This window comes from Microcaecilia unicolor, chromosome 6 (genome assembly GCF_901765095.1).
Source record: "Microcaecilia unicolor chromosome 6, aMicUni1.1, whole genome shotgun sequence".
NCBI lineage: Eukaryota > Metazoa > Chordata > Amphibia > Gymnophiona > Siphonopidae > Microcaecilia > Microcaecilia unicolor.
The window spans coordinates 295,490,480-295,518,008 of record NC_044036.1 but is presented as its reverse complement, the minus strand read 5'-3'; the positions used below and the strand labels follow the sequence as shown (position 1 = coordinate 295,518,008).

General features: G+C 44.7%; 1 protein-coding gene across 7 annotated transcripts in view; it reads right to left on the bottom strand.

The window, feature by feature from the left end:
* DNM1 (dynamin 1) overlaps positions 1-27,529 on the bottom strand; it is a 195,087-nt gene that overhangs the window by 120,072 nt on the left and 47,486 nt on the right. For 6 of the 7 annotated variants that reach the window (XM_030207928.1, XM_030207931.1, XM_030207929.1 and 3 more), the window contains exons 2-5: positions 21,740-21,813; positions 20,653-20,802; positions 5,901-6,104; positions 4,085-4,183 (exon numbers count right to left, since the gene is read on the bottom strand). In XM_030207928.1, the coding sequence (XP_030063788.1) occupies positions 4,085-4,183; positions 5,901-6,104; positions 20,653-20,802; positions 21,740-21,813 (527 nt within the window). Of the gene's footprint in view, positions 1-4,084; positions 4,184-5,900; positions 6,105-20,641; positions 20,803-21,739; positions 21,814-27,529 lie in introns of those variants that run through there. The other variant, XM_030207933.1, reaches the window with a different exon arrangement.

The following is a 27,529-nucleotide window of genomic DNA, read 5'->3' as shown; positions in this document are numbered from 1 at the left end:
CCTTTGTCCCTAGGAAAAAGGCTCCATTTGTCTCTCTTCCCAGGGTCTGAGTATTTCAAAGGCTACATCTGCAGAATTAGGGCTGCTCTTGTTTAACTCAGAGGGTAACATGGAAAGAAAGAGCCAGTTTCCCAGGTAAAATGACTTATAATGTGAAACATTAACCTGGAGGCACTCTTGGAAGAATTCAGAAATGTTTTCATACCGCACTTGGTATTTCCAGTTTGACTATGGTCTCAAACTGGAATGCGACGTTCATTTAATTTAATTTTAAAAACTTGTATTCTGTCCAAAGAGGATTCCAGAGCTTCATTAAACTATAATCATGATACAATAAAATGCATAAGCCATACAAAAATACCTACCTATCACATTACATTGCCCTTGTCTATAACGTTCTTTAAAATCAATCTGCCACGTTAAGCTTTGGATTTCCCCTTTCATTGATAGACCTATGGTTTGCCCCCAACACTTTAAAAAAACAGTAAGAATGCCACAGACACTGGGATAAAGTTCCTGTCAGTGGTGTGAAGTTCAAACACAGGGCAGTAAGGGAGATCCTTGCTGCCCCCCCCCCCCCACCCCGATTTCCACTCCTCCAAGTCTTTTGTTTATTTGAAGCAGAGCCCTTTAATTATGAGACTTAGAAACAGCAGCAGGAGATGTTGCACTTAAAGGGTAACAGATTTCATATACCATCTTTCTGTGGTACAACCAAAGTGGTTTATGTATATTATATGCAGGTACTTTCTCTGACCCTAGTGGGCTCACAATCTAACTTTTTTTGTACCTGAGGTAATAGAGGGTTAAAGGTGAATTGCCTAGAATCACAAAGATCTGCAGTGGGAATTGAACCCAGTTCCCCAGGTTACGCATTTCTCTGGCTGCTAAACAGAAAAAGGTATTTGGATTTATTTAGATTTTGCTCACACCTTTTTCAGTAGTAGCTCAAGGTGAGCTACATTCAGGTACACTGGATATTTCTTTGTCCCAAGAGAGCTCACAACCTAAGTTTGTACCTGAGGCAATGGAGCGTTAAGTGACTTGCCCAAGATCACAAGGAGCAGCAGTGGGATTGGAACCAGCCACCTCTGGATTGCAGGACTGGTGCTCTAACCACTAGGCCACTCCTCCACTCCATTAAAGAATGACGTTGGAAGGCAGTGTAGCAATGCCTAATCTATCTGAATGTAACTCACTTTGAGCTACTACTGAAAAAGGTGTGAGCAAAATCTAAATAAATAATAATAATAATAAATAATGCTGTTAAAAGCTTTGTACAGTGTTTCTGTTTTCTGCCACTATCCCTGCAGTGTGAGCGGGAGGGGGGGAGTGGGGGAGAGAAGGGACTTTATTCTCTACTGCTCCCACACATACACACATTCCAGGGGCTGCTTGAGTGTAATTTATTCCATAGGTTCCTGTGTAACCAAACTTTCACAGAAAGAATTCAAGGGACAATTTTCAAATCTGTGTAGACAGGTGCAAAATCTGTGGGTACTTTTTACTTGTCGATTTTGCATTATTTCTCAAGAAAAACTATGAGTGTACTTTCATTTTGAAAATTGCCCTAGGAAAAAGTACCCACAGAGGTCTGTACCTGCTTTTTTGCCGATCCTTCTTGTAGCAAAAAGGCCCCAAATTTTTTAAAACACAAAACTACATGTTGTTGTGTCCTTTGACTTTACTTTTACAATATTTGATAACACACTTCATCCAAAGAACCCAAAGTGTGGAACAAAAGGATTTTCTAAAGCCACCCTCACCAACCTCTCCTAACCCAATTTAACAAGTAGTGTAAAACATAAAAACACTCCCCACAATCCAATTCTACAAGATAACCCAAAAACCCCTCCTAAGTAACCAAAACCCTTTGAATAGAATCAAACTTTTAACTTTCTCTTAAAGGAAGGATAAAACCTCTCAAGGTGTGAGTCCACTGGTAAATCATTCCATAGTTAAGAACCACACCTAAAAAAAAAAAAAGCACAAAAGCACAGACGGACTGACATGGAAATACATTTAAAACAAACTGGAGGAAATATATTTTCACTATGAATAGTTAAGCTGTGGAACTCTTTGCCAGAGGATGTAATAATAGCAGTTAGTGTATTTGGGTTTAAAAAAGGTTTGGACATATTCCTGGAGGAAAAGTCCACAGTCAGCTATTGTGACAGACATGGGGGAAACCACTGCTTGCATGGAATGGTAGCACGGAATGTTGCCACTATGTGGGTTTCTACCAGTTACTTGTGACCTGGTTTGGCCACTGTTGGAAACAGGATACTGGGCTAGATGGACTATTGGTCTGACCCAGTATGGCTATTCTTATGTTCTTATGTAACCTTTCCTGGAACCTGAAGAAGAAACTGCAATGATGAATGAAGAAGTTTCTGCGGAGGCTTATAAAACTGAATAAACTCTGTCCGTAGTTTTACCTGCATGCAGGAATTTTTAAGACATGCTAATTCCCCAAGTAAAGTGATTTACTGGGCAAATGGCCTTGCTATGAGAGAACACCAATCTGGAACAAAAACCAGTGTCCCTTCTCACCTCCAGCTGTCTCACATACTGAGGGTATTTAGGGGCCGATATTCAGACCATGGGAGTTAGACCGGCTAACTCCCGTGGTTGGCGCTGAGCCCAAATATTCAATGCTGGGCTGTTTCCGGTGACCGGCATTGAATATCTGGTTTATTTTGGGGTGATTTAAAGATAACCAGACTTAGCCGGTTATCTTTAAACCAGCCAAAATTATCCCACATTTTCATGCAACCGAATATGGCCACTAAACTGGAGCAATCCAAAATGAGTACTACAAGGCAAGGGTTCTCAACACAGTCCTCAGGGCACACCTAGCCAGTCAGATTTTCAGACTTTCCACAGTGAATATACATGAGATAGGTTTGCATAGAATGGAGGCAGTGAATGCAAATTTATCTCATACATAGTCATTGTGGAGATCCTGAAAACCTGACTGGCTAGGAGGGGCATAATTGAAAGGGGCGCCCAAGTTTTCCTGAAGGCGCACTCGCAGGACGTCCCGGCGAAGGGGCAGGGAAACCCGTATTATCGAAACAAGATGGGCATCCATCTTTCGTTTCAATAATACAGTTGGGAACGCCCAAATCTTGAAATTTAGGTCGTCCCTAGAGATGGCCGTCCTTAGACTTGGTCGTTTTTGATTTTCGGCAATAATGGAAACTGAGGATGCCCATCTCAGAAATGACCAAATGCAAGCCCTTTGGTCGTGGGAGGAGCCAGCATTCGTAGTGCACTGGTCCCCCTGACATGCCAGGACACCAACTGGGCACCCTAGGGGGCACTGCAGTGGACTTCACAAATTGCTCCCAGGTACACAGTTCCCTTACCTTGTGTGCTGAGCCCCCCAAAACCCACTCCCCATAACTGTACACCACTACCATAGCCCTTAGGGGTGAAGGGGGGCACCTAGATGTGAGTACAGTGGGTTTCTGGTGGGTTTTGAAGGTCTCACATTTACCACCACAAGTGTAACAGGTAGGGGGGGATGGGCCCGGGTCCGCCTGCCTGAAGTGCACTGCACCCACTAAAACTGCTCCAGGGACCTGCATACTGCTGTCATGGAGCTGGGTATGATATTTGAGGCTGGCAAAAAAATATTTTTTTAATTTTTTTTAGGGTGGGAGGGGGTTAGTGACAACTGGGGGAGTAAGGGGAGGTCATCCCCGATTCCCTCCGGTGGTCATCTGGTCAGTTCGGGCACCTTTTTTTTGGCTTGGTCGTAAGAAAAAAAGGACCAAGTAAAGTCATCCAAGTGTTCGTCAGGGACGCCCTTTTTTTTCCCATTATGGGTCGAGAATGGCCATGTGTTAGGCACTCCCAAGTCCCACCTTCGCTACGCCTCCGACACGCCCCCAGGAACTTTGGTCGTCCCCGCAACGGAAAGCAGTCGGCTTTCGATTATTCCGATTTGGGCGACCCTGTGAGAAGGACGCCCATCTTGCGATTTGTGTTGAAAGATGGGCGTCCTTCTCTTTCGAAAATAAACCTGTAGGTGTGTTCCAAGGACTGGTTTGAGAACCTCTGCTATAAGGTGATTTACCTCTTCGAAGCGGAAGCAGTTTGTTTTCCAGAACCTCCCTTGCATCAGTTCCCTCATCCATCAGGTCTAGTTTTGTGATGACTCCAATAGTGCGTTGACCTGTGAGCAAAGAATGGAAAAAATTCACTACAAAAAAAAAACACAGCTCCAAGGAAGCAGCAAGGGAGCCTGAAGCACTTAAGGCTAGATTCAGTAAATCCTATAAATGACATTCTGAAAGTTGGCGTAGCATGTTTTTTATTTTTAGGAAGAGGCAGTCAAAAAGACCGGGTCCCTGGCACAGATTGTCCCGAAACCCTGCTGTGTCGCACACAGACTGTATTCTGCCAATATCAGAAGAGACTGAAGTAACAGCGTCTGGCGAAGAAGAAAGAGCTTGTTAATGCCGATTCCTACTAATAGCTGTTGGGTGGTGTGCACACACCCATATGCACAGAGATAAGTGTACTTTTCGCCTATAGAAAGTATTATTTAAGTCATGTGGAACAGAATACTAAATAAGGACCTAGTATCCTAATTTTGAACCCACTATGTGCTTTTTCACAATATGGACATAATATATATATCAGTCTAGTTTAAGGGACATAAAATACATCAAAGTCCAGTTTAAGGATAGAATACTGAAAGCGCATTAGAAAAAAATTATTCATAGAATGCATAACCCAATTAATAACAGTATCATCTGTGAATAGACTAGCCCTAGTCTTATTAGATCAGAGGGGCGTGGGAGTAATGTGCTTTCTCATTGCATGTGTGGAGTAAGTGAACAGGAACTATGTGTAATGTGTAAATTGAATTCTTCATAGGATATGAATTGAGAGCTATACCTGTTCTGTTACCAATTGGTGGTTGTTATTGTGATTGGTTATAAAAGTGTAATGGAGAATAGGTTTGCTCTGTGGTGCTCAAAATAATTCCACAAAAATTTGGGGAAAGACTCTATGATAGAGAAACCCATCCACCCTTTAGGACAAGCCTGCGTCTGGTGGGCTGTCTACTTGGGTGAGTTTAGCCTCTGAGAAATTCTCCTCTTTACACAAAAATGTATTAAAAATCTTATAAACAGTTAGGATTCTGGTCCTTTTGGTTATCAGGGCAGGTTTTTTAAGCCCTCCATTCATATCCTAGATTTTATGAATGGTTAGAGTACAGTTCTAGCCTTACCCTGGTTTGTTTGGAGATATATGTATTATATTATCAGAGGGTTTTTACGGGGATTGTACTGTTGATTGTTCTGCTGTAGTTGTGCATTTATTTACTCTACATACCCTCCATGTTGGTAAGGTTTATATTTCCTTTTACATGTATTTGTAACTTCATAATATTGTTGCTCAATACTGTTCACTTGGAAACTGCTTTTAATAAAAATGATTTTAACTTAAGAAAAAATAATTGATTGTTAGCACCCAATTATTGGCGTTAACGGGCTCATTACTCAATTAACTTGCGCACACAACTTTCAGAACCATATATAGAATTTGGGGGTAAGTGGCTGCGCCCAGAGTTAAGATCATCTGTAGATCAAGCACCAAAAGGAGCAGTGTGTACAGGAGGAGATTTCCTGCATTTAACAGCTCAATCCCAGGATAACCAAAGACCTGACCTCTTCACTTCAGGTTAACCTAGTATCCTCCTACCCTGCTTGAGCCCTTTGGCACTGAATATCAATCAGGCTCAAGAACATGGGTATACAATACAAGCAAATGCATATCTTCTCACCTTCTTTTCAGAATAAATGACTGTAGTTCTACTCTTCTTCTGCACCCATCATCTCAGTGCATTCCAAGTAGCCTCCTCAGTTACATATAAAACTTACCCTGTGGATCAACTTCTTTGGAAATCTTGAGGGCATCAGAATTGGCCAAGTCAGAGTTGGCTGGGGATACAGCCAGGATAAGAGCATTGTCTTTGGTCACAAACTGCAGGAGCATATCCCGAATCTGAAATTCAATGTCTGGTGGCTGGTCACCTACAGGTACCTTCGTCATACCAGGGAGGTCCACTAGAGTCAGATTCAGCACTGCATGAATAGAGATGTCAAGAGAAAGTGAAGGAGCTCTTTGGAGCAGACTCAGATGAGACAGATTAGTAGGCAGTCCATCTTATTTTCAGCTACATTTTATACTTTCTAAAGACTTTAGGTCCGATATTAAGTTGGCAGCAATCAGTGTTTTGCTGACCGCCACCAGTGTTATCCCCGAAAATTCAATGCCATGTTTGGTTTCCAGCACTAAATTTCCGGGTATATAGAGCAAGTGAAAACACAGCTAGTTAAATACAATGTTTAGCACTTAACTAGCTAGGGCAACCCACATAAAGATAGGACCGCATAAAAGGCAGCCCTATTTATGTGGTTATCTTAGCCAGTTAAGTGAATATCAGTACTTAACTGGCTAAGTGGTGACTCCGTCTTCAGAACATCCCCACAGTAGCCAGTTTTGCGTTGGGGGCTAACCGGACATTTTCAGCAGCACTATCTGGTTAAGTGCTGCTGAATATGACTGGTTAGCTCTGAACAAGCTATATAACTGGTCAGGAGCCATTTCTGGCCAGTGAAATCATTTTGAATATCAACTCCTTTCTTTTGGTCTTCAGGGTTATTATTAACCTGAAAGAACAAAGATAACCACATTCTGCACACCTTGTTAAAGAACCTCACAAGCATGCAGGGACATGAGAGAACATCAACATCTCCAGCAGGGTCTGCAGTTCACAACAGGAAGGGGTAGACTAGAGGAGACCAGACACTATTGGAAGATTTCAGAAATTAATAGGGCCTTTCTTTGACTTTGTATATTCCAGTCAATATTCAGCCTGTGGTGGTCAGCATTTTTTTTTTAAACATTGACTGCCGTGGGCAGAATTAGCCCTGTATATTCATAATGGGCCATGTCTGGACACCGGCATTAAACATTTAGGTCTAATTCGGCATATGATAGTCGCCACAGCTTATGATGAGCCGGCCAATATTCAGCCACGATTCTCATAAGACACTTATGTTCCCTCACTGTTCCCTCACCCACTCTGATCTCCCCCGCCTCCCTGATCCCAGTCCCACTTCCTTTCCCTCTCCCAAAGCCAGCAGAAACCAGACCGGGCCCCTCATCCTCCCTCCCTCAAAACCAGTAATTCCCACCCCCTACCACTACCATAGGTCCTCCAAACCTACCTTTTTCATTCCTGGTGGTCTATTAGGGGGCCCAGAATGGAGTTTATTGGCTTTGGCAGAGGGAAGAAGGGGGCCCAGTGTCAGACTTGTAAGTTCTTGTACCAAGTACAGTGCTGCTGAGCCCGGTACTTAGACCAGGTTCTGCTTGGCGGCTGGACAACCCCAAGTTTCACCTGCGCTTACCGCCATTCCCCAGAGGTTGAGCCCCTAGGTACGGGTGACCTGCAGGACTTATGGGACGGAGTTGGAAGTGGGGTGGTGAACGTATTGGCCAGGCAGGCAGCAGGTCAAGAGAGTAATCCAGGTACAGGTGGAAGTCAGTAGGCAGGCGGCAGGCAAGAGAGTAATCCAGGCACAGGCAAAGTCAGTAGGCAGGCGGCAGGCAGAAGAGTAATCCAGGCACAGGCAAAGTCAGTAACAAGGGACAAGAAGCAGACTATAGAGTTAGTAGCGCCTACCAAAGTAGAAGCCAAAGCACAGAGGCAAAGGAAAGTTCAGTAGAAATAGTGCTGGCATCTGACGTCAGCAAAAACCAGCAGAGAAAGGAAGTTGCCATAGGACAGGAGATAACAAGGAGACAGACAAGGCCAATGAAAAAGAGGCACAAGGGAATCCAAGATAGCCAATAGGCAGGGGATCAACAGAGGGAGGAGACCAGTAGCCCGAATGTTGGGGTTGGCCAATCTTCAGCAAAACAGAGGGCGGACCGCAGGGCAAAGCGCCGGGAAGATGGACGGCGCTGAGGACATGGACGGATCAAAATGGAGGGGAATCTTGCTCTTCTGGAGGAAACCGCCGCTGCGGAAGGACTCGTGCTGCTGAGGGAAGTCGCGCAGCAGACAGGGGCCGCCGAGGACACAGTGAGGAGCATGACACCCAGGAATCCCTTAGGTTACTATCCCAGGAGATAACCAGGGACAGGCCAATATTCAGACTTGTATAGCTCCGCCTTTTTGCTATCATAACTTAACTGAGTAAATGCTTCTATCATTTGAGAGAGATTCACTCCATGCAGCATCTATTTACCAAAGGGGTGCTGCGGATCATAATTCATATTTTGGTTCGTTCTAGTTTAGATTATTGCAATTCTTTGTTTTTGGACATTAATCAAAGGGAAATCAAAAGCCTTCAGTTGATGCAGAACAATGCAGTAAAGCTTCTTTTGGGGGCATGTAAGTTTGATCACTTGATGGCAGAACACTGCCGGTGAGGTTCTACATTTCTTTCAAGATCTTTATGCTAGTATTTAATATCTGCCAGACTGCCCTCCCATCATTTTTGGCCTATCAATTGATTTCCTATGTCCTCTCTAGAGCTCTTCGATCAACTCATTTGTGTCAACTGGTAGTGCCTTCCTTTCTCACAAATATTTGAAGGAAGTGCAGTACTATATAGCCACAAGAAAATTTTTATAAATAGTATTTGGAGATGAAGTAAATTGCTTTTGAAAGGCCCCTGGGGTTTTTTTTTTTTTAATGCCCATGATTGCAACTAAACCCAAAAAAAGACCATGTTGAATTTGGTCTGGGTTTGATGAGGCTTTTTCCTCCATGTGAATTTCAATAGGTGTTCTGATGTCAGTAAATATTTGTGAGGATATCAGATAAATTTTTAGTGACTTCCTTCCACAGGTCTCCTTGATTTCACAGCGGACTTCCACGTTTAGTGTGATGGGTCCTCAGATTTGGAATCAGCTGCCGACCTTTACTGACCTTTAAGAGGATGTTAAATTGCACTTCTTCCAGGTCTTCCTCTAATTTTTGAGTAGTTTTTTTCCTCTTTTCTCAGCCGGTGGTGATGATAGTGTGAAATCCCAGGGTATGGGGCTCTGGTGACTCAGCAGGCCTTTGTGTTTTGCTTTGTTGTTGTTTTATCTCTCTTCTTCTGCTTCTTTCTTTTCTAAATGATTGGCATTCTTTTTCTGGTTTGCATTAATTATGTTATTTTTTAAATGTTGTAACCCACTTTAATGGTTGTTCCTAAGCAGCCTATCAAATAAAATAACCTTGAACTAGTTAGAGATGTGTATATCATTGCTAATCCCTTAAGTACCAGCTCCACTCACGGACTCCCCAGCATTAACTAGACAGTGCAGGGGCAGATACAGACGATATTCAAAGGCACTGCCTGGTTAAGTGCTGCTGAATATCACAAATAGGCAATAATAAGCAATTTAACTGGATAGGAAGCTCTCCTGCCCGGTTAAACTGCTCTGAATATTGGGCAAATTGTTTATGCTATTTTATTTATTATTGTAAATCGCTTAATGCCTTGTGAAAAATAATATGCCTCTCCTGCCCGCTTAAATTGCTTTGAATATTGGCCGGTTATAGTTTACACTTCTGCGCCTTCTGAAGGTATATTATGATAGTTATGATTGGTATGATGATGATACTCAAGGAGCATTTCCTAAACTTGTCAATCAAGCACTAATAACTTTGATTCCTAAACCTGGTAAAGATGTCCAACAGCCAGAGTCCTATCATACTATATCTTTATTAAATCTTGATACAAAAATTCTCACTAAAGTATTAGCTAATAGAATGACACTGTAAATGCCATTGTTAATTGCAGAAGATCAAATCAGCTTTGAATGAGGCTGCCAATCAGTTTTTTTTAATACCCTTTATTGCAACCACAATAACACCCAAAACACTTCACAGCACAATACACTGTGGGTATTTTCAATTTTTTACCCCACCCACCACCTCTGCCCCCCCCCCCCCAAAAAAAAACCTTAAGGAACAATACAGACCAAACAGTTCAAATCAATCGTGTTGGCTCTTCATGGCAATCTGAACCCACAGCCCTAAGAACAAGAACCACTATCACCCTCCTCCCAGCCAAAATCACGTGCTCCAGGTTACAAATTCAGCAGATAACTACAAGCACGATGTGGCAAATAGTCTCATATTGGAGACCAAACTTGTTGGAAAAGTTTCCATGTTCAAGGAGATCTCCATCCATCATCCAATCTCTCCATTTGCATCAAAAGAAAGAGTTAATTCCTCCAGAGAGTCACAGAAGGGGCAGTATCATGATGCCACATACACTCTCTGGCCAAGAAGGTGGCTTTGTGTAAAAGAAGATTAGGACCTGACCTAAGGCCCATACAGACAAAATTTGAAAACGGTTGAATGTCCGCTCAAAAAGGCAGGCATCTGCTCAAGATCATAGATAGATAATTCAACACCCTCAACCAAAAAGGTTTTATCAATATACAGATAGAAAACATATATTCAGCTCTGCATCATGGACACTCAGACTGAATTTCACTAAAAGGAGCGTGCCGGACATGAGGGGAAGAGAGAGCAGGGCAGGCAATGTGGTGGTGCTGGAGACCAGAGCTGGGCGAAGGCTTCAGCTGGAGGGGTTGGGGACCCCCACCACCCAAACCAGGGGCCCAGAGCAAATATGGGGGGGGGGCTAGGCCCCCATGGCCCCACGTAGTTACACCACTGCTATGTGGGACATGGTCGAGTGTGCCCTGGCAACACGAGTAAAATCTTTGTCTAAATGGTGAAAAATCCGCTAGGGATCTACCAAATCTAGAACCCTGCAAAAATGTTGTAACCCTGAACTGGCTCTAAGCTCTACATTAGCTCCTTCCCCCAACAGATCCATAGAAGGATCCACTGCAATATTAAAGTCCCCCCAAAATTAGAAGGGGCAAGTGCAAATAAGGTGCTATATATCACCTTAGTCAATGCCTGAAAAAAGGAAAGGCTAAAGACGTTTGGCGTATAAACATTAAGTATGACCAATTCTGTATTATGAACAGTCAAGTGGACTAACACATTTCCTGAAGGCAAGCTATATGAACCCCTTTTTTCTTTAACTTTTGCACATTTTTGTTCTCTTGATAGGAGAATTAATACCCGTCACGTTCCAAGAACAAACTCTCAAGGGGGATCCCACAGTAGAACTATAACACACGCTTCTGAAAAGAAAACAGCTCTAGCAAAGGGGACCCGATGCCCAGCCCTCACCAGGTCAACCCCACCACTCCACAAACTACAGAGACCCCACACCAAGAAGCTCTATACCCACCACCCAGACACATCCGAAGCCCTCCCATTAATTCTGAAACCAATTCTCTCACCCACCACCCCAACTCTCCAGGCCCCCAAGTTCCCTCACTCACTCATACCCCCAAACAAGGACGCCACCATGAACGCCTGCCACCTTCCCACAACACTCACACAGAACTTCACAGACCAATCGCCTCTACAAAAGAATCACATCTAACAAACAATAATACAGAGACCAACCAGACTGAACACAATTAGCCTCTAAAGAGGCTCATGAAACTGCCAGCAGGCTGTCCCCTCTCAAAGTTACCACAGAGTGCCCTGCAGCAGTCAGGTAAGAGATTAAGAGGAAAGGAAAAAAGGGCAAAATGATGGCATCCTAAAGTCCAGCCCAAGATAATAAAATAATGAAATAGTGTCCCAGCCAACATCCTGAAGCTCAATGCTCTGAGGTAGATGGGGAAGATAAACCCCTCCCTTGGGCACTGAGTCCAAAAAAGCCTGTGCCTCTGTGGGGGGTATCATAAAAAAAACAGTGCTATTTTCATGCATCACCCAGAGACAGGCTGGGTAAAGAAATGCAAAACGGACTTGATGCTTTTAAATGCCAAGCACACTGAGCTGAACTTCTGGCGTTGGGCCGCAACTGCCGCAGAATAACCCTGAAAACACAGAATTTGTGATTGTTCATATGCCACATTGAGCCTGCAAATAGGTGGGATAATGTGGGATACAAATGCAACAAATAAATATGCAATGTCTTTCCAGCTCTGACACTGAGCTGACACCTTTGGATAACGCTGTCTGTTTGGACTTTTTCCTGAACGGAGTTGTTTGGACACACTTATCTTTTCATTTTCTGTTTGAATAACAATGTGGCCCCTGAGGCAGGCATTTGATTATGCCGAAACACAGACCGTGTCAGGTCCTTCTGTACAAGCAGTGATTAAAGCATCTTTTAAGCACCATTTCCTGTGTTGGATTATCTATCGGCCATCCTCTTACTCCTATTTTGTTGTACTTTCCAGCTCATAAATTAAGCACATGCAGGATCAGCACCCACAGTCTGGCCCCCTCAAGTCTACAAGCCCCGAAACAAAGGGCCTGTGCAATCTGAAACAGGCCATGTCGACTGCTCAATTGCAAGCTTTAGGGGACCCAGATCTCCAGATAGTTCAACAAATCTCCCTCTTGAATGCGCTCTGAAATACCCACCAAGAGCAAATTGTTGCACCTGGCCCTGTTCTCCAAATCTTCAACTTTATCAGTAAGGGCCAACAATTGCTTGTCCCAGGTGCCTTGTATGGTCTCCACCCGCCACAGGGAATCCTCCACCACTCCAGCCCGCCTCTGCACCTCATCCAGTTCCAGGCCCATATCATCTAAGTGTCCATGGGCATTATCAGTTTTATCAAAAAACTGCTGCAACTTCTTATCAATAGCAGTTTCAACAGTCGCCTTCACTTCGGAGATTATTTCTGCAGTCCACTCTGAGCTAACAGAGGGTCTTGGCGGACTGGAACTTAGCACCATCTTGTTCTCCAAGATCCTGTCCTTTGTGCAGAGATTTTGAAGCTATACAGGCAGAAGAAGTGGCCCCACAATCAAAAGCTCACCAGAAAATATTTCCTGGTAAGTAACTACGCAAAACGAGGCAAAAATCCGAATGTTATGCAGGCTTTTGGAAGGGAGGTGAAGAGCAGCGCTATTCAGTGTCCACCTTGCCACATGGCTCTACTGGAAGTTTGTCAATCAGTTTTAAATGTGCATAAACTTCTCCTGGTCCTGATAAAGTGTCAACAAAAGGACTGCCCTGCATTGGTTTGATGCTGAAAAAGCGCTTGACAGGGTGAGTCAGGGCCGTGCCTAGGGTCTCTGGCGCCCCCCTGCAGACTATCAATTGGCGCCCCCCCCCCCCCCCCCCGTGAAAATGATCACGCCCCCCCCCCATGAAAATGATCGCTCACCACTTGCCACACTGAAAGGAATTGTCAGCAATATTCTTAGAAACAAATTGGTATACATTGCAAAATAAGATAGCAGATGTAAATTCTCAAAGTGGACATATTCCAAATGCTAAAATGAAAATAAAATGATTTTTTTTCTACCTTTGTTGTCTGGTGACTTTCTTTTTTCAATCATGCTGGTCCAGTATCTGATTCTGCTGCTATCTGTCCTCTTAACTCCATTTCCAGGGCTTCCTTTCCATTTATTTCTTTACTTTTCTCCTTTCTTCTTCATTTCTTGCTCTATATCCATTTCCAGCAATTTCTCCTCTCTCCCTGGGTCCTGCCCTCCCATCCATGTCCATTCTTGTCCCTCTCTGCCCTTCCCTCCTCCATCCATAGCCAGCAATCCTCCTCTCTCCCCTCCCCTCCATTTCCAGCAATTTGTCCTCTCCCTGGGCCCCCATGTCCATCCTTGTCCCTCTCTGCCCTTCCCTCCTCCATCCATAGCCAGCAATCCTCTCTCCCCTCCCCTTCCAGCAATTTGTCCTCTCCCTGGGCCCTGCCCTCCCATCGATGCCTCTCTGCCCTCCCATCCATGCCTCTCTGCCCTTCCCTCCGCGCCCTGGGGCCTTTAAATCTTTTACTTCTGGTCGCAGCAGCGTCAGTGAAAGCGGAGCGCTGCCGACATCTCCCTTCCCTTTGCGCTCTTGGTTCCCTCAGTGTCCGCCTTCTTCTGACGTCAGAAGAAGGCGGGACACTGAGGGAACCAACGAGTGCAAGGGAAGTGGCAGCAGTGGCGTAGCTAGGGTAGTTGACACCCGGGGCCGGTCATTTTTTTAACACCCCCCCCCCCCCCAAATCCAGTACTAGGCATACCAAGAATACAAAACACGACCTATAGAGCAATTTTACCATAGCATAAGCAGTCGTTTCTATGAGTCACACAAGGAAAAGGAAAGCATCTTAAGCACTACAGTGAGCACTAGAACATCAATTCACCTATTGTAAAACGAAACCAGACAGAATAGTACAGATCGTCGATCCTGCACAGTCAATGCCAACTGAAAGCCATGTCTTTTTCACAAACACAGATACACCCTAATCCACTATAGAATAAGTAATCATAAACTTTCTATTTAGACAAAAATTAAACTGAACCCCCAATGCCAGACTCTGCATACAATGCAACGCCACAGAAACAGAAAATGTCTCCTAGTACTGTGCAAAATATAAAGACAGCAGATGTAAATTTGAAAAAACTAACAAATACCAATCACCACTTTACAAATTAACAAATAGAAATAAAACAAATACAGAAAATAAAATAATACCATTTTATTAGACTAATACATTTAACTTCCAGAGGCCAAAATCTCCTTCCTCAGGTCAATACAGTATAGTGCTGTTACAGTATCCTATCCTGATCTGAGGAAGGGGGTTTTGTTCTCTGAAAGTTAAGTCAAAATGTATTAAAATTAGTCCAATAAAAAGATTACCTTATTTACATGTTCTATTTATAAACATTTATTAACACAGCTAAAATACTATATCCTAAAGCAAAATAATAAAAATATATATTTACAGTTTGTTATCTTTGGTTTCTGCTTTCCTCATCTTCTTTTCACCGTCTTCCTTCCATCCAGCATCTGTCTTCGCTCTCTCTCTGCCATCCAGTGTCTGCCCTCTCTAATGTGCCTTCCATCCACATCTGCCCTCTATTTCTGCCCCTTCCATCCACCATCTGCCCCAGTCTGCCATCTCTCTCTCCCCCTTCCATCCACCATCTGCCCTCTCTCTCTCCTTTCCCTCCAGCATTTGCCCTCTATCTCTGCCCCTTCCATCCACTGTCTGCTCTTTCACTCCCTTCTATCCACTGTCTGCCCTTTCTCTCTGCTCCTTCGATTCACCATTTGCCCTCTCTCTTTCCCCCTCCCATCCATTCAGGGTCTGCCCTCCCTCTCACTCCCCATTCCATCCAGGATCTATCCCCCCTCTCTCAATGCCCCCTCTTTTCGGCTCCCAGTTCCCACCTGCGGCTGCCCCTAGTTCCAGATCCATTGATTCTCCCATCCACCTCTGCCCCAGGCATGACCCCATTCTCCCTCCTGCTCACTTTTCAGACCCCAGTTCCAGATCCATGCCCCTTCTCCCATCTGTCTCCCACCCAGTCCCTTCTGCCCATCCAAGTCCCCCTCACCCCATCTGTCTCCCACCCAGTCCCTTCTGCTATCCAAGTGCCCCCACCCTCACCCCATCTGTCTCCCACCCAGTCCCTTCTGCCCATCTGAGTCCCCCTCACCCCATCTGTCTCCCACCCAGTCCCTTCTGCTATCCAAGTGCCCCCACCCTCACCCCATTTGTCTCCCACCCAGTCCCTTCTGCTATCCATGTGCCCCCCCACCCTCACCCCATCTGTCTCCCACCCAGTCCCTTCTGCCCATCCGAGTCCCCCTCACCTCATCTGTCTCCCACCCAGTCCCTTCTGCTATCCAAATGCCCCCAACCCTCACCCCATCTGTCTCCCACCCAGTCCCTTCTGCCCATCCGAGTCCCCCTCACCCCATCTGTCTCCCACCTAGTCCCTTCTGCTATCCAAGTGCCCCCCACCCTCACCCCATCTGTCTCCCACCCAGTCCCTTCTGCCCATCCGAGTCCCCCTCACCCCATCTGTCTCCCATCTAGTCCCTTCTGCTATCCAAGTGCCCCCCACCCTCACCCCATCTGTCTCCCACCCAGTCCCTTCTGCCCATCCGAGTCCCCCTCACCCCATCTGGCTCCCACCCAGTCCCTTCTGCTATCCAAGTGCCCCGCACCCTCACCCCATCATATGTCTCCCACCCAGTCCCTTCTGCCCATCCGAGTCCCCCTCACCCCATCTGTCTCCCACCTAGTCCCTTCTGCTATCCAAGTGCCCCCCACCCTCACCCCATCTGTCTCCCACCCAGTCCCTTCTGCCCATCCGAGTCCCCCTCACCCCATCTGGCTCCCACCCAGTCCCTTCTGCTATCCAAGTGCCCCTCACTCTCACCCCATCTGTCTCCCACCCAGTCCCTTCTGCCCATCCGAGTCCCCCTCACCCCATCTGTCTCCCACCCAGTCCCTTCTGCTATCCAAGTGCCCCCCACCCTCACCCCATCTGTCTCCCACCCAGTCCCTTCTGCTATCCAAGTGCCCCCCACCCTCACCCCATCTGTCTCCCACCCAGTCCCTTCTGCCCATCCGAGTCCCCCTCACCCCATCTGTCTCCCACCCAGTCCCTTCTGCTATCCGAGTTCCCCCCACCTTCACCCCATCTGTCCCCCACCCTCACCCTGCCTCGTCTTCTCCCTGCCACCCGGTCTTTAAAAATAAATTGCCGACGCGATAGGGAGCGCAGCACCTCGTGTGCAAGTAAAAGAAGCGGATCCGATCATCTCATTGGGCCTTCCTTCACTGTCCCGCCCTAGAGGAAATAGGAAGTTGCGTCAGAGGAGGGCGGGACAGTGAGGGAAGGCCCAATGAGATGATCGGATCCGCTTCTTTTACTTGCACACGAGGTGCTGCGCTCGCTATTCGCGTCGGCAATTTATTTTTAAAGGGCTGGTGCGGGGGAGGGGCTGCCAGGAAGAAGAGCAGCGGGAGCGGCGGCACCCCCCTTTCTGATGACACTCGGGGCGGACCGCCCCCACCGCCCCGCCCTTGCTGGTCGGCAGCGCTTTCACTGACGCTGCTGCGACCCAGGTAAAATACTTAAAGGCCTTTGCGGCGCGGGGCGAGGGTAAGCACCGCGGCGGCGCCCTCCAGAGGTGGGCGCCCCCCTGCGGCGCTTACCTCGCTTACCGCATCGGCACGGCCCTGGGGTGAGTTGGCCCTATCTTTTTCAAAATATGAACTTGATACTATTTTTTACAGGCTGTGCAAGTGCTTTATGCAGCAGTTTTAGTTAATGGGTCTGATCAGATTTTTTTTTTTCCATCTTTCAAGGAACTAGGCAGGGCTATCCCTTCTCACCCTTGTTATTTTTTAATATTTTTAGAGTGCCTTTTTGCATTATCTTAGAAGGGATCATGCTGTGCAGGGAATCCATATGGGTGGTGAACTTAAAATTTTAGTCTTTGCAGATGATATACTCATGACACTTGGCAACCCAAGAATTCCCTATGTTCTATCTTTGACAGATTCAATGAATCTGAGCTGTTGTCGGGTTTAAAACTTAATTTGATATAATCAGAGGCATTCCCATCACATGATTTCCTATTGGAGCAGTGGGTAGATGTGATTCCTCTCACCTGGGCCCAGGGCTCTCTGAAATATTTAGTTCATATTCCTGTGAATTTTGCCAATCTTTTCAGTCTTAATACATGACCTCTACTCTTGAATACACGAGATAAATTGGTGAAATGGAAAAGTTGTCCCCTTCCCTCATGGCTCGTATTCATTTATACAATATGTGCCACAATGGCTTTACGTATTTCAAATGTTGCCTATTTGGTTATTCTGAACAGACCAACAAAAGATACGCTCACTGTTGAGATCATATCTATGGCAGAGAACAAGGGTGAGAATATCTCTTCTATTCATTATTTAGACCTCATCATAAGGTTTATTAGACCTAGACTCCCATAACTTAGCATGTGGGGTGAGACATATCAGCAACTGGTTTCACAATGTCAATCACTATGCACTCCGACAGAAAAAGACAGTGGAACACCACTACACTTTATGTTTATTTACAATTGATGAATCGCTTTTTTTAACAAATAAATTAAAGTGATGTACAAAATAGATAAACTCAAAGAAAAAGAAACGGAACGACAAAAATAAACAGGAAAGAAATCAATCATACAAGAATGCAAATAAAACATAGCTGCACAACTACTGCATGCTCTTCAAGCTCTACTGTTCCACAAATTGTAAAACTCTCTACATTTTTGAAAAAAAGAAAGTTTTAGGAGTTACTTTAAAATTCTTTAACAAAGGCTCAGATCTTATACACAAGGGAAGACTGTTCCACAAAAATGGGGCCAGAAAGTAAAAAGCACTTTTCCTTGTAATACTAACATATAAGGAATTACAATAGTCCAACTGTGGTAGAATTAACAATTGCACCAACACTTTGAAATGATTAGGAATAAAATAAGAATGAACTTATCAAAGTTGTTTAAACTTTTAAAAAAACCTTCTGGAATAGATGGTTAATCTGGGCATTCATCATCATAGCATGATGTAAGATAACACAAGAACTCTTGAAATTCTATTCACTACCGATTAAGTACCAACAGAACAGGTAATATATGTAGGTATATTATCCGTATTATTCTAAACCAAATAACTTTTGTCTTATCTGTGTTTAACAAGCATAAAAGAAAAAGACCAATGACTAATGTCCTTCATACAGTTATTAATCTTAGAGAGGGTAATGTCTTGGAATGAGTCCACTGGAATCAACATAAGAATATCATCTGCATATGACAAGTTTCACACCAATCTCCAGTATATTTCCAAGTGAGCTCATATAGATGTTATATTGAAGTGGAAAAATAGGCAACCCTTGTGGAACCCCACAGGGAGATCTCCAAAAGAAAGAAGATATACAATCCTTAACAACAGAATACTGCCTATTTTTCAAAAGAGCTGAAGCACAGTAACTGTGAAATCTAATTCTGATAACAAGTAACTTATTGTGATTAACCATATCAAAAGCTGCAGATATATCAAACTGTAGTAGCACCAGTGCATTTTTTCTAGCAAAAAAGGTTCCGGTACTCAAATACCAGGCCACCCTTCAGGGGTGGGGTGATCACTGAGGGACCCACCCCACAATAGCCAGGCCCCCTGCAACCAGTCACAGAATCTATGACAAGGCAAAATTGGTGTGTAGAGCCTGAACTCTTTCATTAAAACTTGGAGACCATGGGTCAATTTTGGCAGACAATGGAAAAGGTGCCGGTCCTCAGTACCTCCAAGTACCCCCTCAAAAATAGCCCTGAGTAGCACTATGTCTCTACCTTTACATAACATATTCTTAACTTCAGTTATCAGAGGTAATAAAAATGTCTCTGTGCTATGATAATTGCTAAAACCATATTGAGAGTCATGAAGTAAATTTACTCTCAGCATGTGGTCAAATATTTGAGAATGCACTACAAATTCAATCAATTTAGTAAAGAAAGGTGATTGGCAATCTGAGATAAGTTTGAATCAATAAGTCATGAAACTGGGGTTAAAACAGTATCTCCCATAGATTGTGAAAACCATCCTTGATTCAAAGTCAAATTGGCCCAATGAACTAACCAATTTATAAAACGTAAAGGAGGATTTCTTAGCAGGACAAAAGGTCAAACATCCAAAGAACACGATGTCAGTGCAAGCTTTTTAACTAAAAGCTGCATTTTTTTGAACTGATGTAGATTTGAATGTAGACCATTCTCTATCTACAGATATATCAGATAGGCACTCTTCCATCATTTGTTCATCACTTTCAAGATGTTCTATTAGGTTAATGATTGATAACTCTTATTCACTTTTGCTGAAAAATAAGCTTTTAACTTCTTTTTCCCGCCCTAAATCCCATGGTGTCGACTGAAACATTGCAAATCCTGAAAGGATTTCATCTTCCCATCACTATCAAACACTTGAAAAAGATATTTTAGGCCTTTGGCTTCCCAGCAACGAAAATCTCGCTGCTATAGGCCCTGCAAAAAGGAAGTAGGCCCAATATTCATAATATTTATACTCCAAACTTTGAGAGTTATGCTCATAAATTGGCCTCTTTTGAAAATTTACTAGGGCTGAGTGCATAAAAAACAGGTGGCAACAGGGGTGGATTTAGGGCATGGAAACGAAGTTAGGAGCTTAGCACTGATTTTCAGCACCAGGCTCATAAATTAGGCTCATACATCTAGGCAAATGAATGGAAGTCCACATTTATGAGCATAGCTTTTAAGCTCCTAAATTAAAATTAATTTTCAGCTGAAAAGTTATGCCCCTAAATTTGGTTGAAAATAGGGCACAAATTTATGAGGTTAATTTAGGAACATAGATTTAGGAGCTCAGCATTTTCTAAATATTAGGTCCTACATGTTCACTTGTGCACTCTGCCCACACTCCACCCAAACTGCACCCCTGTGCATGCCCTACAACAAAGTATGTGCCATCATGTCATGCCACTTACTTTTCAATTAGTCTGTATTCTGCATTGGGTCATTTATGTGCATCTGTTCCCATATCCACATGTAAATGATTAAAATACCCCAAAGTGGGAACATAATTTACCACTTAAAGTACACGCCTCCTTATAGAATTACCCCCCAATACTTATTAAATACCAAAACACAGAAATGATTCAGTAACAGAATGAGAATGAGCGCTTAACTCCCCACCCCTCCACAAACAAAAGACAGCACAGCACACTGTAATAGTAACCCACCTTATACTCACCGTTGGGGGAATACACCCGCAGGTTAATAGGGACAGGGGAAATCCCTTTGTTGGTACCAGTAATCCGATCTGTCTCGGACTCAATTTCCTGACGAACCTCTTCAAAATCAACAAATTTCTTCCCCTTACAGTGCAGGAACTCGGCATACTCTAATCAAACAATGAAAAGATCACAGATCCTTAACATTTCTCAGAGGAACCTTCAACATTTATTCTCCATTTTAATTCAGTTGCGACCTCACCTTGAGTATTACATTCAATTCTGGTCACTGTATCTCAAAAAAGATAGTGCAATTAGAAAAGGTTCAAAGAAAGAGCGACCAAAATGATAAAGCTGATGGAACTCCTCCCATATGAGGAAAGGCTAAAGAGATTAGAGCTCTTTAGTTCGGAAAAGAGACAGCTGAGGGAAGATATGATTGAGGTCTATAAAATCCTGAGTGGTGTAGAACAGATAGAAGTGAATCAAAAAGTACAAAGACTAGGGGATACTCAATGAAATTACATGGAAATAATTAAAAACAGATAGGAGAAAATATTTTTTTCACTCAAAGAATAGTTAAACTCTGGAACTCACTGCCGGAGGATGTGATAACAGCAGTTAGTTTATCTGGGTTTTAAAAAGGTTTGGACAAGTTCCTGGAGGAAAAATCCATAGTCTGTTAGTGAGATGGACATGAGTGAAGCCATTGCTTGCCCCGGGATTGGTAGCATGGAATTTTGCTACTAATTGGGTTTCTGCCAGATACATGTGACCTGGACTGGCCACTGCTGGAAGCAGGATACTGGGCTAAATAGACCACTGGTTATTCTTATGCTCTTATCTAACTACGCAGTCCAAGCATACATAAACCGTGGCCACTTACATTCACCCCAATATTCAAAGGATACTACCTTCTGCTGAATATGGATAAAAAGGAGACAATAGCTACAGTGCCTCAGGTACAGCAAGCTCAGATTGTAAGCTCTCCATGGACAGAAAAATACTTACTGTACCTGAATGAACACTGCTTCAATAGCTTTTGGGCTTGCAGGAGGTATATAAGAAATTAAAATAAATACATACATAAAATAAATATATATATACCTGTGAGGCAGTTTACCAGCTGAAGGACCAACGGGCGTCTTGTAACAATGCCTGATCCACGGGGTAGGAAGTCCCTGAAAGGAAAAAAAAGAAATGCTAGTGAAAGGCCAATTGGTACTCCTGTCTACACTAGCTCTGGAGGTATTCCAGGGGCGTAGCTACCACTGAGTGAGCTCGGCAAAATGTCTAGGGCTGCCCAATGGTAGGGGCTGTCTACCGTTGCACCTTCACCCCCCCCCCCCCCCCCCCACAGGTCCCAGCATTTCTCCCCATCTCCCACCCTTCCTCCAGGCCCCCAAAATGGGCAGCAAGCAGCTGAAAGGCAGCAAGGTAAACAGCCGGCTCCCAGAGGACCTTTTCACTGCCACATTCCACCAACAAGAAGTGACATCAGAGAGATGGGATGCAAGAGTGGAAAGGCCCTGGCAGCATTGGCCAGAGACAGGCTGTTTACTGCTTCTACCAGCTGCTCATTGCAGATTTTGAGGTTCCGGAGGGAAGTAAGGGGGGAGAGGTTATGGAGATGCTAAGACCTGTGGGGGGGAGGGGGGGAAATATAGGGACCTTCAGGGGGAGCAGAGAAGGGGTTAGAGAGATGCTGGGCCCGTGAAGAAGGGCAGAGAAAGAGAGGTATACTGAATTTGCTGGGGGGGGGGAGATGTTGGCCCCTGAATGGTGGGGGTGGGTTTTGAGGCAGGTTTGAGTTAGAGGGAAGAGAGAGAGAGAGACCTGGGGAATAAAAGGTAAGAGATGATGCTGCACCAAAGATAAGTGAACGGAAAAGAGAGAGAGAGACCCTGAAGAGGGACAGATCCCTGAGGTACACCAACTGACTGGGATAGAAGTAGAGGAGGATCCACTAGAGTATACACTAAAGGTACGCTGGGAGAGATAAGAAGAAAACCAGGAAAGAACAGAGCCCTGAAATCCAAGTGAGGACAGCGTATTAAGGAGTAGGTTGTGATCAACAGTGTCAAAAGCAGCAGATAGATCGAGAAGGATGAGGATAGAATAGAGACCTTTGGATCTGGCCAGGAACAGATCATTGGAGACTTTAGCAAGCACTGTTTCAGTTGAATGAAGGGGGCGAAAGCCAGATTGAAGTGAATCAAGAATAGCTTGAGATGAAAGAAAGTCAAGGCAACGGCGGTGAACAGCAAGTTCAAGTATCTTGGATAGGAAAGGGAGGAGGCAGATGGGGCGATAGTTGGAAGGACAGGTAGGGTCCAATGAAGGTTTTTTTAAGGAGTGGTGTGACTATGGCATGTTTGAAGGCATCAGGAACAGTCGCAGTGGACAGTGAAAGATTGAGGATATGACAGATAAAAGGGATGACAGTAGGAGAGATAGTGTTAAGTAGATGGGTGGGAATAGGATCAGAGGAATGGGTTGTTAGTTTTGAGGAGGAAATAAGATGTGTAGTTTCCTCTTCAGTGATTTCAGAAAAGGAAGAAAAGGAGGCATGGGTTGGAGGGTTGAGAGAATGGACTAAGGAAAGGAGAGGTGGAGGTGACCTGGTTGAGAATTCAAGTTTAATCTTATGAACCTTATCATGAAAGAACTCAGCCAGAGTCTGGGGGAAAAGTGAAGGGGGGGGGGGTTGGAGGTGAAGGCACTTTGAGTTCAGTGTGGCAAAGAGACGTCGAGGGTTTGAGCCAAGAGAATTTGTCAACTGGATGTAATAGTCCTGTTTGGCAAGTAAAAGAGCAGACTGGAAGGAGGTCAGCAGGAATTTGAAATGTATGAAGTCAGCATGGGCACGGGATTTCAGCCAAAGGTGTTCGGCAGAGCGGGCACATGAACGTAGGTAGCAGATTCTAGAGGTCAGCCAAGGCTGGGGTTTGGTACGTTTTACAGAACAGGGAATGGGAGGAGCGAGAATATCCAGAGTAGAGGAGAGAATAGTATTATAGGAAGAGACAGCCTCATTGACAGACTTGGATAACATAGTGGTAGAGAAGAGATTTGAAACACTGGAGGACAGAGTAGAAGGGTCAATAGCCTGAAGATTCCTAAATGTATTGGTTAAGATTGGAAGGGACTGGGGAGGAGGGTGTTTAAGTGTGAAAGTTATCAGATGATGGTCAGAGGGGAAGAATTGAGGCACAGAAACTGGAGAATGAGCAATTTGAGAAGAGGATAAGATCAAGACAGTGGCCATTCTGGTGAGTGGGAGCAGTGGAGCACAGTTGAAAGAGGATGATAAAGCAAGAAACTGCAAAGCATAAGAGTCAAAGGGATCATTAGCATGAATGTTAAAATCCCCAAGAATGAGGGAAGGAGATGAAGGTTCAAGAAAGAAGGAAAGCCAAGCATCAAAGTCAGTGAGAAAGGAAGAAAGGGACATCAGGGGGTCGATAAATGACTGCTACTCGGAGAGGCAGAGGAGCAAATAGACAGATGGAGTGGACTTCAAAGGAAGAAAAACAGTGAAACCGAAGTAGAAGAAGAGGTTGAAATCTACAAGAGGGTGAAAGTAGTAGCCCGACACCACCTCCGCGGCCAACCAGGCGAGGAGTATGGGAGAAAAGATAACCTCCATGGCATAAGGCTGCGACTGAAGCAGAGTCTTCAGGGTAAAGCCAAGTTTCAGTTAGGGCAAGCAGATAGAGAGTACGAGAGATAAAGAGGTCATGGATGTAGGAAAGTTTGTTATAGACAGAGCGGGCATTCCACAGAGCGCAAGAGAAAGGCAGGGAAGGAAGGGGGAGGAGAGGAACAGAAATTAGATTGGCGATATCATGGTGTGGCCTGCACAAATAGGATGAGAGCTGATATGGAGGACCAGGATTGGGATTAATGTCCCCAGCAGAGAGCAGAAGGAGCAAGAGAGTACGAAGAAGTGTAGGAGAGGTACGACGACAGCGACAAAGGCGAGATGTACTCAGATATAAAGGAGATGGATGAATGAAAGGAAGGAAATGTTGAAGGTTGAGAGCTGAGAAAAAGGAAGAGGAAAAAAAGAGATAGTGAGATGATGGACAATGTGTTCCTGCAGTGTACAGTGGTTTAAGATGGAGAAACAAATTAGGAAGGGACAGTACCAAGAAGAAAAAGTGTACTGGAGCCATAAGTAGTAACTGGGAGAAAGATAAATGTAAAGAGAAAAATGCCCCGCGCGCCATCAGGCGCACGGCACCTGGAGCAAGAACCCTGGGAAGATCGGGGTGGACCTGCAAGTCACCCCGGATACAGCTGTGAGGAAATACAGAAGGGCTGCAAGTCCTCCACAGCACCTGGTGGGAGAGCTGGACACCTAAAGCGGAGGCCCTGAGTGGATCGGAGTGGACCTGGGAGTCACCCCGGAGAAGGCTGAAAAGGATATGCAGATGAGCTGCAAGTCCTCCACAGCACCTGAAAGTTAGCCGGTGGTAGAGCTGGGCACCTCTCAGCTGAGGAAAGGCTTACCAGGGGTTAGGCCGAAGCCAGCATTCCTCCCCCTGAGGGTCGCCTGATCCAGGGATCTGTCCTGGGACCCCTTCTTTTCTCCATCTATACTTCTTCCCTTGGAAGTCTGATCTCATCCCATGGTTTTCAGTATCATCTTTATGCTGATGATTCCCAGATCTACCTCTCCACACCAGAAATCTCAGCCGAAATCCAGGCCAAAGTATCAGCCTGCCTGTCTGACATTGCTGCCTGGATGTCTCAGCGCCATCTGAAACTAAACATGACCAAGACTGAGCTTCTCATCTTTCCCCCTAAATCAACCTCTCCTCCTCCCCCATTCTCTATTTCTGTGGATAACACTCTCATCCTTCCTGTCTCATCAGCTCGTAACCTTGGGATCATCGTCGACTCCTCCATCTCCTTTTCTGCACATATTCAGCAGACTGCTAAAACCTGTCGTTTCTTCTCTATAATATCACCAAAATTCACCCTTTCCTTTCTGAGCACACTACCAGAACCCTCATCCACACTCTTATCACCTCTCGGTTAGACTATTGCAACTCGCTTATCATAGGTCTCCCACTTAGCCATCTCTCTCCTCTTCAATCTGTTCAAAATTCTGCTGCACGACTAATATTCCGCCAGTGTTGTTATGCTCATATTAGCCCTCTCCTCAAGTCACTTCACTGGCTTTCTATCCATTTCCGTATACAGTTCAAACTCCTCTTATTGACCTGTAAGTGCATTCACTCTGCAGCTCCTCAGTACCTCTCCACTCTCATCTCTCCCTACATTCCTCCCTGGGAACTCCGTTCAGTGGGTAAATCTCTCTTATCTGCACCCTTCTCCTCCACTGCTAACTCCAGACTCCGTTCCTTTTATCTTGTCGCACCATATGCGTGGAATAGACTTCCTGAGCTGGTACGTCAAGCTCCATCTCTGGCCGTCTTCAAATCTAAGCTAAAGACCCACCTTTTTGATGCTGCTTTTAACTCCTAACCCTTATTCACTTGTTCAGAACCCTTATTTTATAATCGTCACTTTAATATTCCCTTATCTCTTGTTTGTCTCTTCATGTTAAAATGTACAGCGCTGCATACGTCTAGTAGCACTTTAGAAATGATATGTAGTAGTAGTAGTAAAAGGAGAGATGCTGAACCAGTAGAGGGAGAGAGTGATGCTAGTGTGTGGAGAGGGGAGGGGAGAGAGAAGGAGAGACACTAGTCCTGGGGTGGTGTAACACTAGGGGGCGCTGTGCTTATGACAACACAAAAGCCACCAGACACAATATGCGGTATATCGCTTTTATTGGTGATACATATGTGAACACATACACCAAGATACTTACAGCACCTGCAATTCAGTCAGCATCTGGGAAGACCACCAGGGAAGCACTGGCTCTTCCTCAGAGATTGCAGGGACATACCCTTCACTGAACAAGGCGTCCCTACGTTCAGGCAAGCTTCTAAAGCAAGTCCCGTGCTCCCCCCTCTTTTATAGTGTGAAACAAAGGTGCCTTTCCCAGACTTGCACAAGCTGGCATCCCTTAAACAACCAGCCTGTTTCCCATAACAGAGAATAACTCCTCAGACTTGCACAGGTTGAAGGTGCCTTTCCCAGATGTGCTGGCATCCCTTAAACAACCACCATAACAGAGAATAACTCCCCCAGACCTGCACAGGTTGAAGGTGCCTTTCCCAGAGGTGCTGGCATCCCTTAAACAACTAGCCTGTTTCCCATAACAGAGAATATCAACACATAATTACAGCCAAAACATTCCACTCATTCCATCCCCAGCTGACCTTCAATCCCATGTATTACAGGTGGGCAGTGTGGAAGGAGAGGGAAAAGAGAGGTAACTAGGTGGATAAGTGGAGGGACAGGGAAACAGAGAAGAGATGCTGGACACAAGAGAGGGATTGGGACACTGAGTGGGCAGGTGCTGAACATGAGGGGAGAACAGGGATAGGGACGAAAGATGGATAGTAGACATAGAGAGAAGAAATATCAAAATGACAGGAGACCATGGAAAGAGAGTTAGGAAAAAACAGAGAAAAACAGAAAAAGAAACAACAAAGGTAGAAAAAAAGTATTTTTTTTCTGAATTTATCAATTGTAATATGTCTTGCATTTCAGTTTCTATTTCTATTACTATGACAGGTTTTCTATATAGGTCTAGAGTGCAAGGTTTTTGCAAGGTTTGTTTACTGCAGCTTTGAACGGATTTCTCCTCCTCCACTCCCCTCTCCCAGTCCCCACTGAATAGTTAATGACCACTTACCCTTCCGAAAGCTGCTAAAAACTTACCTCTTCAAACAAGCCTATACAAATGACCTGACTTAAATTTGGAGTCCATCTGCGCTACCCGGATCAGACTATAAGACAGAACCTGGAATATGC